The sequence below is a fragment of the Eucyclogobius newberryi genome, unplaced genomic scaffold, assembly GCF_026437365.1.
Source record: "Eucyclogobius newberryi isolate DKJ021-1_F unplaced genomic scaffold, fEucNew1.0.hap1 SCAF_9, whole genome shotgun sequence".
Classification (NCBI taxonomy): domain Eukaryota; kingdom Metazoa; phylum Chordata; class Actinopteri; order Gobiiformes; family Gobiidae; genus Eucyclogobius; species Eucyclogobius newberryi.
In genome coordinates this window covers 22,444,171-22,457,314 of record NW_027316532.1, presented here as the reverse complement: position 1 = coordinate 22,457,314, position 13,144 = coordinate 22,444,171, and the positions used below count along the sequence as shown (strand labels likewise).

Here is a 13,144-nt window from a genome sequence, read left to right as displayed (position 1 = left end):
CGGGAACGTAACGCAACCACCCCCCACCCGTACCGCCACTGCCATGGCAACAGGTATCGCCCAATCACATGACCGGGTCCGTGGTGTGTTCGGGGACGAGGCGTAAAAAGGGCCATTGCGCCGACATTGTCTCAGCGGGCGACATTTCATAACAGAAAACATGACGCAGCGGTCGCTAGGCTAACGCTAATGCACTCAGTGTGATGGACATTGTCTTGACCACCACGGACGTGTCACTGAAGCGTTTTGTGACGGACGTTTTTCAGGGGGTCTTATGGCACATTGACCCATTTTACATTTATTTATACGTTTATTTGTTACGGTCGTGTCCTTATCACAAAATAAAGAAGAAAAAGAGAAACACTCATTGTTGAATATTGTCGCATAATGTTGTATTTCTTGGTTGGATGCTTTTTTTCAACCTTTTTGTTGGTCTTGCGTACCACCTAAACTCCGAGAGGCCCCTCATTCATGTACTCGGCAAATACATATTATGTTAGTAGTTGTATATTGTCAAGTATTGCAATTGTATTTTCTTGTTTTAATGGTACTGATGTCAAAAATCATCACATTTATGACAAAGGACGTGTTTTTATTCAATTACTACTGAATTATTTTTTTAATATATATGTATGTTGGCCCTGCGACAAGTTGGCCACTGTCCAGGGTGTACCCCGCCTAAGGCCCGAAGTCACTGGGATAGGCTCCAGTCACCCGCGACCCCAAAAGGGAACAAGCGGTAGAAAATGGATGGATGGATGGATGTATGAACTCATTCCAAATATCTCCTATTATTGGTAGACACTGCTTTAGGAGACACAACTGATGGAACTGAAGTCATTATAAGGACTATGCCTCCCTCTGGTGGTGAGTCGATAAAACAACAGGTTTCATTGAGTTGATTCAATATTATTGCTTATCGTGATTATTTTTCTATAGCAATTCCAAATGTGTTATCGTGACCGGCCTGGGTGGAGGGTCTTCATGGACATGTAATTGCCCTGCCAACAATGTTCCACAGCATGGCATTACGTCTATCTCCATGGAGACAAGCACCAGCAGTAAGAGGCCAGAGCCTGCTCACAGTAAGTGTTTAAAATGTATTTATTTAGACGTCAAATCCGGCTGTAATTGAATAAATGGATAAGAATATAGATGTGTTTAATGCCATACTGTGGAACATTTCAGGAAAAGCAATGACATATGTAAGTGTGAAGCAGCAGCAGCTTTAAAGGCAATGACACTCCAGGAAACTGTTCAATGTTGAATAGAATAGAATAGAATAGAATCAAGATGAAATGTGAAGGACGTACTTGCTGGAGGCACATTGGACATTGGTGAGCACTGTAAAGTTATTCCTCACACTTCGAAGGCTGGCCAGAACCTACAAGAGCAAGAAGAGAACACAATTACAACTGTGAATAATGAAGCAGACACATGTCAGTGGCATGTTTCTGATCTGAGCTCATGTTAAAGAACAGTTACCTGAGCAAATGGAGTTACGATCAAGTCATCGCCGTGTCTGAAAGAAAGCAAACAAAACACATTTAATTCAGCTTATCTACAGACATCTACAGACACCTACAGACACCTACAGACATCCACAGACGGGTGACATACATCTACAGACACCTACAGACATCTACAGACGGGTCACAGACATCTAAAGACGGGTCACCGACATCTACAGACACCTACAGACACCTACATACATCTACAGACATATACAGATGGGTAACAGACATCTACAGACACCTACATACATCTACAGATGGGTCAAGGACATCTACAGACATCCACAGATGGGTCACAGACATCTACAGACACCTACAGACGGGTCAGAGACATCTACAGACACCTACAGACATCTACAGACGGGTCAGAGACATCTACAGACATCTACAGATGGGTCACAGACATCTACAGACATCTACAGACACCTACAGACGGGTCAGAGACATCTACAGACACCTACATACATCTACAGATGGGTCAAAGACATCTACAGACACCTACAGATGGGTCACAGACATTTACAGACATCTACAGATGGGTCAAATACATCTACAGACATCTACAGACGGGTCACAGACATCTGCAGACACCTTCAGACATCTACAGACATCTACAGATGGGTCAAGGACATCTACAGACATCCACAGATGGGTCACAGACATCTACAGACACCTACAGACGGGTCAGAGACATCTACAGACACCTACAGACATCTACAGACGGGTCAGAGACATCTACAGACATCTACAGATGGGTCACAGACATCTACAGACATCTACAGACACCTACAGACGGGTCAGAGACATCTACAGACACCTACATACATCTACAGATGGGTCAAAGACATCTACAGACACCTACAGATGGGTCACAGACATTTACAGACATCTACAGATGGGTCAAATACATCTACAGACATCTACAGACGGGTCACAGACATCTGCAGACACCTTCAGACATCTACAGACATCTACAGATGGGTCAAGGACATCTACAGACATCCACAGATGGGTCACAGACATCTACAGACACCTACAGACGGGTCAGAGACATCTACAGACACCTACAGACATCTACAGATGGGTCAGAGACATCTAATGATGGGTCAAATACATCTACAGACAGGTCACGGAAACATCTGCAGACACCTACAGACATCTACAGACGGGTCACAGACATCTACAGACATCTACAGATGGGTCACAGACATCTACAGACACCTACAGACGGGTCAGAGACATCTACAGACACCTACAGACATCTACAGACGGGTCAGAGACATCTACAGACATCTACAGACATCTACAGATGGGTCACAGACATCTACAGACATCTACAGACACCTACAGACGGGTCAGAGACATCTACAGACACCTACATACATCTACAGATGGGTCAAAGACATCTACAGACACCTACAGATGGGTCACAGACATTTACAGACATCTACAGATGGGTCACAGACATTTACAGACATCTACAGATGGGTCAAATACATCTACAGACATCTACAGACGGGTCACAGACATCTGCAGACACCTTCAGACATCTACAGACATCTACAGATGGGTCAAGGACATCTACAGACATCCACAGATGGGTCACAGACATCTACAGACACATACAGACATCTACAGACGGGTCACAGACATCTACAGACACATACAGACATCTACAGACGGGTCACAGACATCTACAGACACATACAGACATCTACAGACGGGTCACAGACATCTACAGACATCCACAGATGGGTCACAGACATCTACAGACACATACAGACATCTACAGACGGGTCACAGACATCTACAGACACATACAGACATCTACAGACGGGTCACAGACATCTACAGACACATACAGACATCTACAGACGGGTCACAGACATCTACAGACATCCACAGATGGGTCACAGACATCTACAGACACATACAGACATCTACAGACGGGTCACAGACATCTACAGACACATACAGACATCTACAGACGGGTCACAGACATCTACAGACACATACAGACATCTACAGACGGGTCACAGACATCTACAGACACATACAGACATCTACAGACGGGTCACAGACATCTACAGACACATACAGACATCTACAGACGGGTCACAGACATCTACAGACACATACAGACATCTACAGACGGGTCACAGACATCTACAGACACATACAGACACATACAGACACATACAGACATCTACAGACACATACAGACACATACAGACACATACAGACACATACAGACATCTACAGACATCTACAGACACCTACAGATGGGTCACAGACAGTTAGGATATTTTTGATGCATTATAATGATTTGATTTGGGAAAAACAATAGCATAAACAGCAGATTTCTGGACTAAATAATCATTTACTGTAATGTTTTCTATGAGCGCTGTGTCAAAATGCTCTTGGGAATTGTTAAATTACTGAATCAGTTATTGAGAAATTTACCGCATTAAACAAAGATATGAACAGCAACAATCGCCAGGATTATATTCACATTAAGTATTTATGTCAAGCATCACGGTAACTTTGATAATGTATTATTGATTTGTTTTAGTCTGGTCGGTTTATTCGGTCCGGCCTTTTAATTACGGTCGTTTTAGGGACTGATTTTATTGTACCGTATTTTCCAGACTATAAATTGCACCAGCCAAAAAATGCATAATAGAGAGAAAAAAACATATATAAGTCGCACAGGAGTATGAAATGTGGTTGCAAGTGTGAAAATAACAAATAATGTCACATATAAGTCGCGGTAATCAGATTTGACCCGCAGTGTGAACATAACCTAAGATCCTCAGAAATGTATTGTTGTTTATTCTCCAAACGAAAAAGGAACACTGAATGTATTATTTTCGTAAAGTCGTAAATTATAATGTGTTTTTTTGTTGTTGTTTTTTTCAAGAAAGGGGCAGATTTTTATAAGATTTTTTTCCTTTCTCTGCTCCTTTTTGATTGTGATGGTAATTTATGTTAACCTAAATAACGCACAATAGAAATTGATTAATAAATAAATATATATAAAAAAAAGTAAATTAAAAAAAAATAATATATATATATATATAATAATAATAAAAAAGATAAAATAATAAAATAAATAAAATAAATAAAATAAGTAAAATAAATAAAATAAATAAAATAAATAAAATAAATAAAATAAATAAAATAAATAAAATAAATAAAATAATCAATCCTTGATTTAGTTTTGATTTTGTCTCTGTTAAGTGTTTTATTCAGCCCAAGTCCGATTAAATGAAAACCATTGTGTCAAAAAGTATATTAAAGCATTGCAGTAACATGGATATCGCAGTACTTCAAGCCGTCTCACAATCTTTTGCGTGTGAAAGTGTGATTTCCTTACAGTTCGGAGGCGATGGAGGAGTTGCGGGACATGGACTTGGGCGACAGGTCATAGTCGCTGTCGGAGCGGTACAGGAAGGACTCGCGCCGCTGGTTGTGCCCGGGGAAGTTGGTGTGGAGGACCAGACCCGAGCCGGGGGAGGCCTGGGGGTCCAGGGGGCTGCAGCTCGCCGACGGGCCATTCTCCACGTCAAAACTGAAAGACAAAACACATACACCCGCACAATTAAGCACGTTCGGTCGTTTGAAGGGGGTTACCGAGGCACTCTCTGCAAACACCTTCTTCAAAAATATACTTTACGCCACATTCAAAGTGTCAAATAAACTAAAAACATAATATGGCACCAAAATCGTGGTGGGTGTTATTGACAAACATGAATACCTCAATGTTTTTCAGTATTATTTCAGTTATTTCGCATCTTAGCCTGATGCAAAATAATGTCTGGGTTGAGGATTGAGTCCGGCAGAAAAACTGATCGGATACAAAATTTACCGAAAAAGGGCAAAACTTGACACTTTATATTGTTGTAATTGTCCTTTTTAATACTTTTGATCATGGGAGATGCACGTGAGGTTCTAATTTTGCATACATCCAAGCAATATTATCTATTCTTTGATATATCTCCCAACTCTGGACCAAGCAGTAGTGGAAAGTAACAAAGTACAAACATAAAAAGTATGTTTGGAAGATTTTCAATTTTTATATCTGTCAAAAGTATAAACATAAAATTCACTCAAAATCAGTTTGACACAAAAACTAGAAAAACAAATATGGAGGCTCCTGACGGAAGGTGGTGAATAGGTGTACGTATGCTAACGCTAACACTTTCAGCTACATGACGCACAGACAGAACTGTGGTAAGTGTCTGGTATGTTAACGTAAACAACTCCACAAACTCCAGAGGTAGAGGAAGTGCTGATTCTTCTTCTGCGTCGCTTTGAGCCCAGAGCGCCCTCTTGAGGTCATCAGTGTGAAAATAATCAACATGTGAAATGCGGTTGCCGGTGTGAAAATAAGGAATAATATCACATAGAAGTCGCACTACGGCCAAAACTATGAAAAAAGGTGCGACTTAAAGTCTGGAAAATACGGTACTTCAAACCTGTTACTTAAGTAGATTTTCGTTGTGCTATTTACACTTTTACTGTACTTAAGTAAGAAAATTGAGCACTTCTTTCACCACTGACACCGAGATTGACATGATTTCACTCGGCCTTTGAAAAGCCCTTGTGCCCTTTTACTTCCCTCTCGCCCCGTTGCCGCGGAGAGCCCAGTGACGCGCCGCGTCGGGCGAACTGCCATAGTCTTTGAACGTGTTGTGTGACTGACTCGAGACGGACTTTCCTGTTATTCTGCACTTGTCTCTTTCATGTTAGCTTTAGCACGGCGCTACACGATGCTCCTGTAGTGTCAACACAGACACCAGGATGGAAGATCTGGTTACAAAACAAACGGCTCGTAAAACGCTCAAAGCCGCACTGTTGATTCGACACGGTTTGAAGGAAGGCGACGGTCGGTGGAAGCAAGTTTTACAAGTGCGTTTCGCCGCATCAGCTCAAGTGCATGTGTATGACAACAAGGTGGGATTTTACAGTGTATCATAGTCTATTGTATTATATATATATAGTGATACACGGACAAATTATGCAAGCAGTGGTGGAAATAGTACTTGTAATTGTCACTCAAGTATAAACTGATGCAGCAGCAAATACATATTCAAGTAAAAGTATCACATAAAAAATAAAAATCTACAAAAAAAAGTAGGAATCTATATTATATTTTTTTTAAAATGACATCTGCTGCCTCTGTTGCTTCTGCTGCCTCTGTTGCTTCTGCTGCCTCTGTTGCTTCTGCTGCCTCTGCTGCTGCTTCTGCTGCCTCTGTTGCTTCTGCTGCCTCTGCTTCTGCTGCCTCTGTTGCTTCTGCTGCCTCTGCTTCTGCTGCCTCTGTTGCTTCTGCTGCCTCTGTTGCTTCTGCTGCCTCTGCTGCTGCTTCTGCTGCCTCTGTTGCTTCTGCTGCCTCTGCTTCTGCTGCCTCTGTTGCTTCTGCTGCCTCTGCTTCTGCTGCCTCTGTTGCTTCTGCTGCCTCTGTTGCTTCTGCTGCCTCTGCTGCTGCTTCTGTTGCTTCTGCTGCCTCTGTTGCTTCTGCTGCCTCTGTTGCTTCTGCTGCCTCTGTTGCTTCTGCTGCCTCTGTTGCTTCTGCTGCCTCTGCTTCTGCTGCCTCTGTTGCTTCTGCTGCCTCTGTTGCTTCTGCTGCCTCTGCTTCTGCTGCCTCTGTTGCTTCTGCTGCCTCTGTTGCTTCTGCTGCCTCTGCTTCTGCTGTCTCTGTTGCTTCTGCTGCCTCTGTTGCTTCTGCTGCCTCTGCTGCTGCTTCTGTTGCTTCTGCTGCCTCTGTTGCTTCTGCTGCCTCTGCTGCTCTGCCCTCAGGCCTGTGGCTTTGTAAGACCATCACGTGCTCACAGACTATAATAAAGTGCAGAACTGCACAGGGCACAGCGGCTCAGAGGAAGACAAAAGCCTCTTCATGTACGATAGTCTTTCTTAACCAATTACAAGCGAGAGATTGAATGTTTTGATGCATTGTTTTTGTTTATCTTTTAGGGCGATCCCAAAAGACCCAGGGCTTGTGGAAAGGTAGTGACATTGTATGAATGAAACCGAATGTGACGAACCCTCCACCAGGAAAGTTTCATATATTTCACCACTGAAATAGAAGTTACCGTATTGACATTATTAAGATAAAAATATATAAAAGTATTTTTGTTTAAACAAGAAACCAGGACTACATAATAGGTTGCTCCTTTTCTGCAAACAAAATGAAAAATAAGTAAATTATTCCACAAAAATTAACAGAATGAGATATTGTCCAGGCTTTTGCAATAGTTTGCGCAGCATGTTTGCATCGTCACATACAATCTATTCTTCCAAACCTTCAGACACATTTATCACACCATCTCTCAGCACAATGACTGCATTTTGTGACATTTTGAACCACGTCTCCACACATCACAGACATAGCACTGCGTCATGGAAATAAACACTCAAATATGATTAAAACAAACATGAGAGAGTAATTCACAGAGATCAGTCATTTCCCCGTTCACACCATTCCACTGCCCTTGGTCTGACTCAGTCCCTCCTCTTCTCACGCACGATGAAGAGCGGCGGTCATGTGCCCGCCCGAGAGGTAAAGGGGGAGGAGTTATAATGCAGAGAGCAGAAGGAAGACAGGAAGAAAAGAGAGAGGGGAAGAGAAGAGAGAGAATGGAAGAAAGACAGGAAGAGAAGAGAGAGGGGGAAGAAAGACAGAAAGAGAAGAGAGAGGGGAAGATAAGAGAGAGGATGGAAGAAAGACAGGAAAAGAAGAGAGAGGGGAGAAGAGAGAGAAGAGCGGCGGTCATGTGCCCACCCGAGGTAAAGGGGGAGGAGTTATAATGCAGAGAGCAGAAGAAAGACAGGAAGAGAAGAGAGAGGGGAAGAGAAGAGAGATGATGGAAGAGAGAGGGGGGAGAAGAGAGAGGATGGAAGAAAGACAGGAAGAGAAGAGAGAGGGGGGAAGAGAGAGGGGAAGAGAAGAGAGAGGATGGAAGAGAAGAGAGAGGATGGAAGAGAGAGGGGGCAAGAGAGAGAAGAGAAGAGAGGAGGAGAGAAGAGAGAGAGGGGAAGAGAGAGGGGAGAGAGAGAGAAGACAAGAGAGGGGGAGAGAAGAGAAAGGGGGGGAGAGAGAGGGGGAGAGAGGGGGGAGAGAAGAGAAAGGGGGAAGAGAAAGGGAGAGAGAGAGGGGGAGAGAAGAGAGAGGGGAAGAGACAGGGGGAGAGAGGGGGTCTGCTGCGTCACTGTCCTCGCCGCTCTCATTCATGTCGTTATGTAAGAGCTTTGAAAGGAGCTCAAGGCCGTGGGGAGGGAGGGAGGGAGGGAGAGAGAGAGAGAGAGAGAGAGAGAGAGAGAGAGAGAGAGAGAGAGAGAGAGAGAGAGAGAGAGCAGATGTTCAAAGCAGGTTTTAAAGAGCTTCATTTGTACCAGATCCAAATATAAAAGTCATAAAAGGAGCAAATATGAAACTAAGAAGTGCTGAAGCGCTGGCAGGCAGCACGTGATGAAAAGATAAAGAGAGGACGCTTTATACTTCTGTTATATGTGTTAGAGGAAAAAATACAGCAATAATAATAAAAAAGCATATGAAATAAGTAGTATATAAGAAGTAAAAGCATATAATGTATGTAATAATAATGTTTTGTTTTGAAGGTTTTCTGGTGATAATATTGTAGAATTAGATGATCACAATTATGACGGCCAAAATCATTGATATAACGATAATATGACAAAAAAATACTAAAACTACTGTTTTATGGATATATATTATTCTAATATTATAAATACGTTATACATACTTTTTACCACAGGAAATCCTGCACTGACACAATTATACTTTGTACTACAGGAAATACTGCACTGGCACAATTATACTTTGTACTACAGGAAATACTGCACTGGCACAATTATACTTTGTACTACAGGAAATACTGCACTGACACAATTACACATTTTACTACAGGAAATACTGCGCTGGCACAATGATACTTTGTACAACAGGAAATACTGCACTGACACAATTACACTTTGTACTACAGGAAATACTGCACTGGCACAATTATACTTTGTACTACAGGAAATACTGCACTGGCACAATTATACTTTGTACTACAGGAAATACTGCACTGACACAATTACACATTTTACTACAGGAAATACTGCACTGGCACAATTATACTTTGTAGTACAGGAAATACTGCACTGACACAATTACACTTTGTACTACAGGAAATACTGCACTGGCACAATTATACTTTGTACTACAGGAAATACTGCACTGGCACAATTATACTTTGTAGTACAGGAAATACTGCACTGACACAATTACACTTTGTACTACAGGAAATACTGCACTGGCACAATTATACTTTGTACTACAGGAAATACTGCACTGGCACAATTATACTTTGTACTACAGGAAATACTGCACTGACACAATTACACTTTGTACAACAGGAAATACTGCACTGGCACAATTATACTTTGTACTACAGGAAATACTGCACTGGCACAATTACACTTTGTACTACAGGAAATACTGCACTGGCACAATTATACTTTGTACTACAGGAAATACTGCACTGACACAATTACATTTTGTACTACAGGAAATACTGCACTGGCACAATTATACTTTGTACTACAGGAAATACTGCACTGACACAATTACACATTTTACTACAGGAAATACTGCACTGGCACAATTACACTTTGTACTACAGGAAATACTGCACTGGCACAATTATACTTTGTACTACAGGAAATACTGCACTGACACAATTACACTTTGTACTACAGGAAATACTGCACTGGCACAATTACACTTTGTAGTACAGGAAATACTGCACTGGCACAATTACACTTTGTACTACAGGAAATACTGCACTGGCACAATTACACTTTGTAGTACAGGAAATACTGCACTGGCACAATTACACTTTGTAGTACAGGAAATACTGCACTGGCACAATTACACTTTGTACTACAGGAAATACTGCACTGGCACAATTATACTTTGTACTACAGGAAATACTGCACTGACACAATTACACTTTGTACTACAGGAAATACTGCACTGGCACAATTACACTTTGTAGTACAGGAAATACTGCACTGGCACAATTACACTTTGTACTACAGGAAATACTGCACTGGCACAATTACACTTTGTAGTACAGGAAATACTGCACTGGCACAATTACACTTTGTAGTACAGGAAATACTGCACTGGCACAATTATACTTTGTACTACAGGAAATACTGCACTGACACAATTACACGTTTTACTACAGGAAATACTGCACTGGCACAATTACACTTTGTTGTACAGGAAATACTGCACTGACACAATTATACTTTGTACTACAGGAAATACTGCACTGGCACAATTACACTTTGTACTACAGGAAATACTGCACTGGCACAATTATACTTTGTACTACAGGAAATACTGCACTGGCTCAATTACACTTTGTAGTACAGGAAATACTGCACTGGCACAATTACACTTTGTAGTACAGGAAATACTGCACTGGCACAATTACACTTTGTACTACAGGAAATACTGCACTGACACAATTACACATTTTACTACAGGAAATACTGCACTGGCACAATTATACTTTGTACTACAGGAAATACTGCACTGACACACTTACACTTAGTACTACAAGAAATACTACACTGGCACAATTATACTTTGTACTACAGGAAATACTGCACTGGCACAATTACACTTTGTAGTACAGGAAATACTGCACTGACACAATTACGCGTTTTACTACAGGAAATACTGCACTGGCACAATTACACTTCGTACTACAGGAAATACTGCACTGGCACAATTACACTTTGTACTACAGGAAATACTGCACTGGCACAATTACACATTTTACTACAGGAAATACTGCACTGGCACAATTACACTTTGTACTACAGGAAATACTGCACTGGCACAATTACACTTTGTAGTACAGGAAATACTGCACTGGCACAATTACACTTTGTAGTACAGGAAATACTGCACTGGCACAATTACACTTTGTACTACAGGAAATACTGCACTGACACAATTACACATTTTACTACAGGAAATACTGCACTGGCACAATTATACTTTGTACTACAGGAAATACTGCACTGACACACTTACACTTAGTACTACAGGAAATACTGCACTGGCACAATTATACTTTGTACTACAGGAAATACTGCACTGGCACAATTACACTTTGTAGTACAGGAAATACTGCACTGACACAATTACGCGTTTTACTACAGGAAATACTGCACTGGCACAATTACACTTCGTACTACAGGAAATACTGCACTGGCACAATTACACTTTGTACTACAGGAAATACTGCACTGGCACAATTACACTACAGCCGTTTCTCTACTACAATCGTCGCGCTGCTTCGTTTTCCTATGCAGTCTTAACCAAATCTGTGGAAAAAGAGTACAAACTGTGACCGAAAATGGGCCTTGCAGTAATAGGGTCAGTAATATGTGGCCGTGCATTCCTTCTCGTCATTTGGGGGCAGTATCTGTGATTGCCAGATCTAATCTCAGTAACATTGATGTCTTTTAGGGCTGTGGCTCTGAAAAGCGATCGTGTTCTGGAAACGCAGATTAGAAATAGTTTATAATGACAAGACGACACATCGGCCAGTTACAGTAAGTCGTTACACGTTATGTTGTTGTACGATGTCTTTCTACAGCCAATGTTTGGACGAATGGGTGGGTTTGATGACATGAAGAAGGAGAGATATTTCCTCTTTGTCATTACGCACACATTGTACGATCAAATCCAGGACAAGCGCCACCTACAGGTGGCAGTGATCTCATCCTTCAAAAGTATCGCGCAGACATCGTTTTGAACACAGGACTCAAATCTGCTTTTCTTGTTATGGATTCATCGTCGATAGTAACTGCCCAGTAAAGAAAGAATGAAACCAAAGTCATGTTTTTGCATGATATATAACATAACTACATATTTTTCTCTGTGTGTATTTGTACGTCAAGGAGAGGAACTTCCACTTTCAATACTTCTAATACGTTGCATGAATTCTTGGCAACGATCTATGTTGTTTAATGAAAAAAACGATTTCCTTCACAGATGAAGTGAAAGGAAGAGGAAGGCTAAAGGTCAGCTCAGCTCCTGTACAGACGTATGGGCCCCTGAGTCGGGAACCTCACACTCACGAGGCTTAAGAGAATCTGACAGAGCGTGAAAGCAACGTAAGGATCAAAGACGCACTAAGCCTCCACCACACATGTATGATATGAAGTTATTTTTGAAAAACTGCTCCAAAATGTGTCCCAAAGGGCGGCTCCTGAGGAAGAGTTTCTGGTAAGAGTGAAGTGCGAGTGATGAGAAGAAAAGCGTCAGTCAGAGCTGCTGTTATTTTGTCCTAAACAAACCAGGAAGTGGTCGCAATGACCTCACAATGAGACTACGACCACACCACATTCCATTCTCAGGGTTCGCCCGCTGTGAGGGGAAGAAGCACCCCCACCAGCAGCAGCAGCACCACCAGCAGCACCACCACCACCAGCAGCAGCAGCACCACCAGCAGCACCACCACCACCAGCAGCAGCACCACCACCACCAGCAGCAGCACCACCACCACCAGCAGCAGCAGCACCACCAGCAGCACCAC

At 42.0% G+C, this 13,144-nt stretch overlaps 1 protein-coding gene across 3 annotated transcripts in view; it reads right to left on the bottom strand.

Moving 5' to 3' along the window:
- Window positions 1-13,144, bottom strand: part of pde4ba (phosphodiesterase 4B, cAMP-specific a) — a 266,818-nt gene that overhangs the window by 108,090 nt on the left and 145,584 nt on the right. For all 3 annotated transcript variants that reach the window (XM_072439007.1, XM_072439008.1, XM_072439009.1), the window contains 3 exons: window positions 4,891-5,085; window positions 1,486-1,522; window positions 1,314-1,384 (listed from right to left, as the gene is read on the bottom strand). In XM_072439007.1, the coding sequence (XP_072295108.1) occupies window positions 1,314-1,384; window positions 1,486-1,522; window positions 4,891-5,085 (303 nt within the window). The remainder of the gene's footprint in view (window positions 1-1,313; window positions 1,385-1,485; window positions 1,523-4,890; window positions 5,086-13,144) is intronic.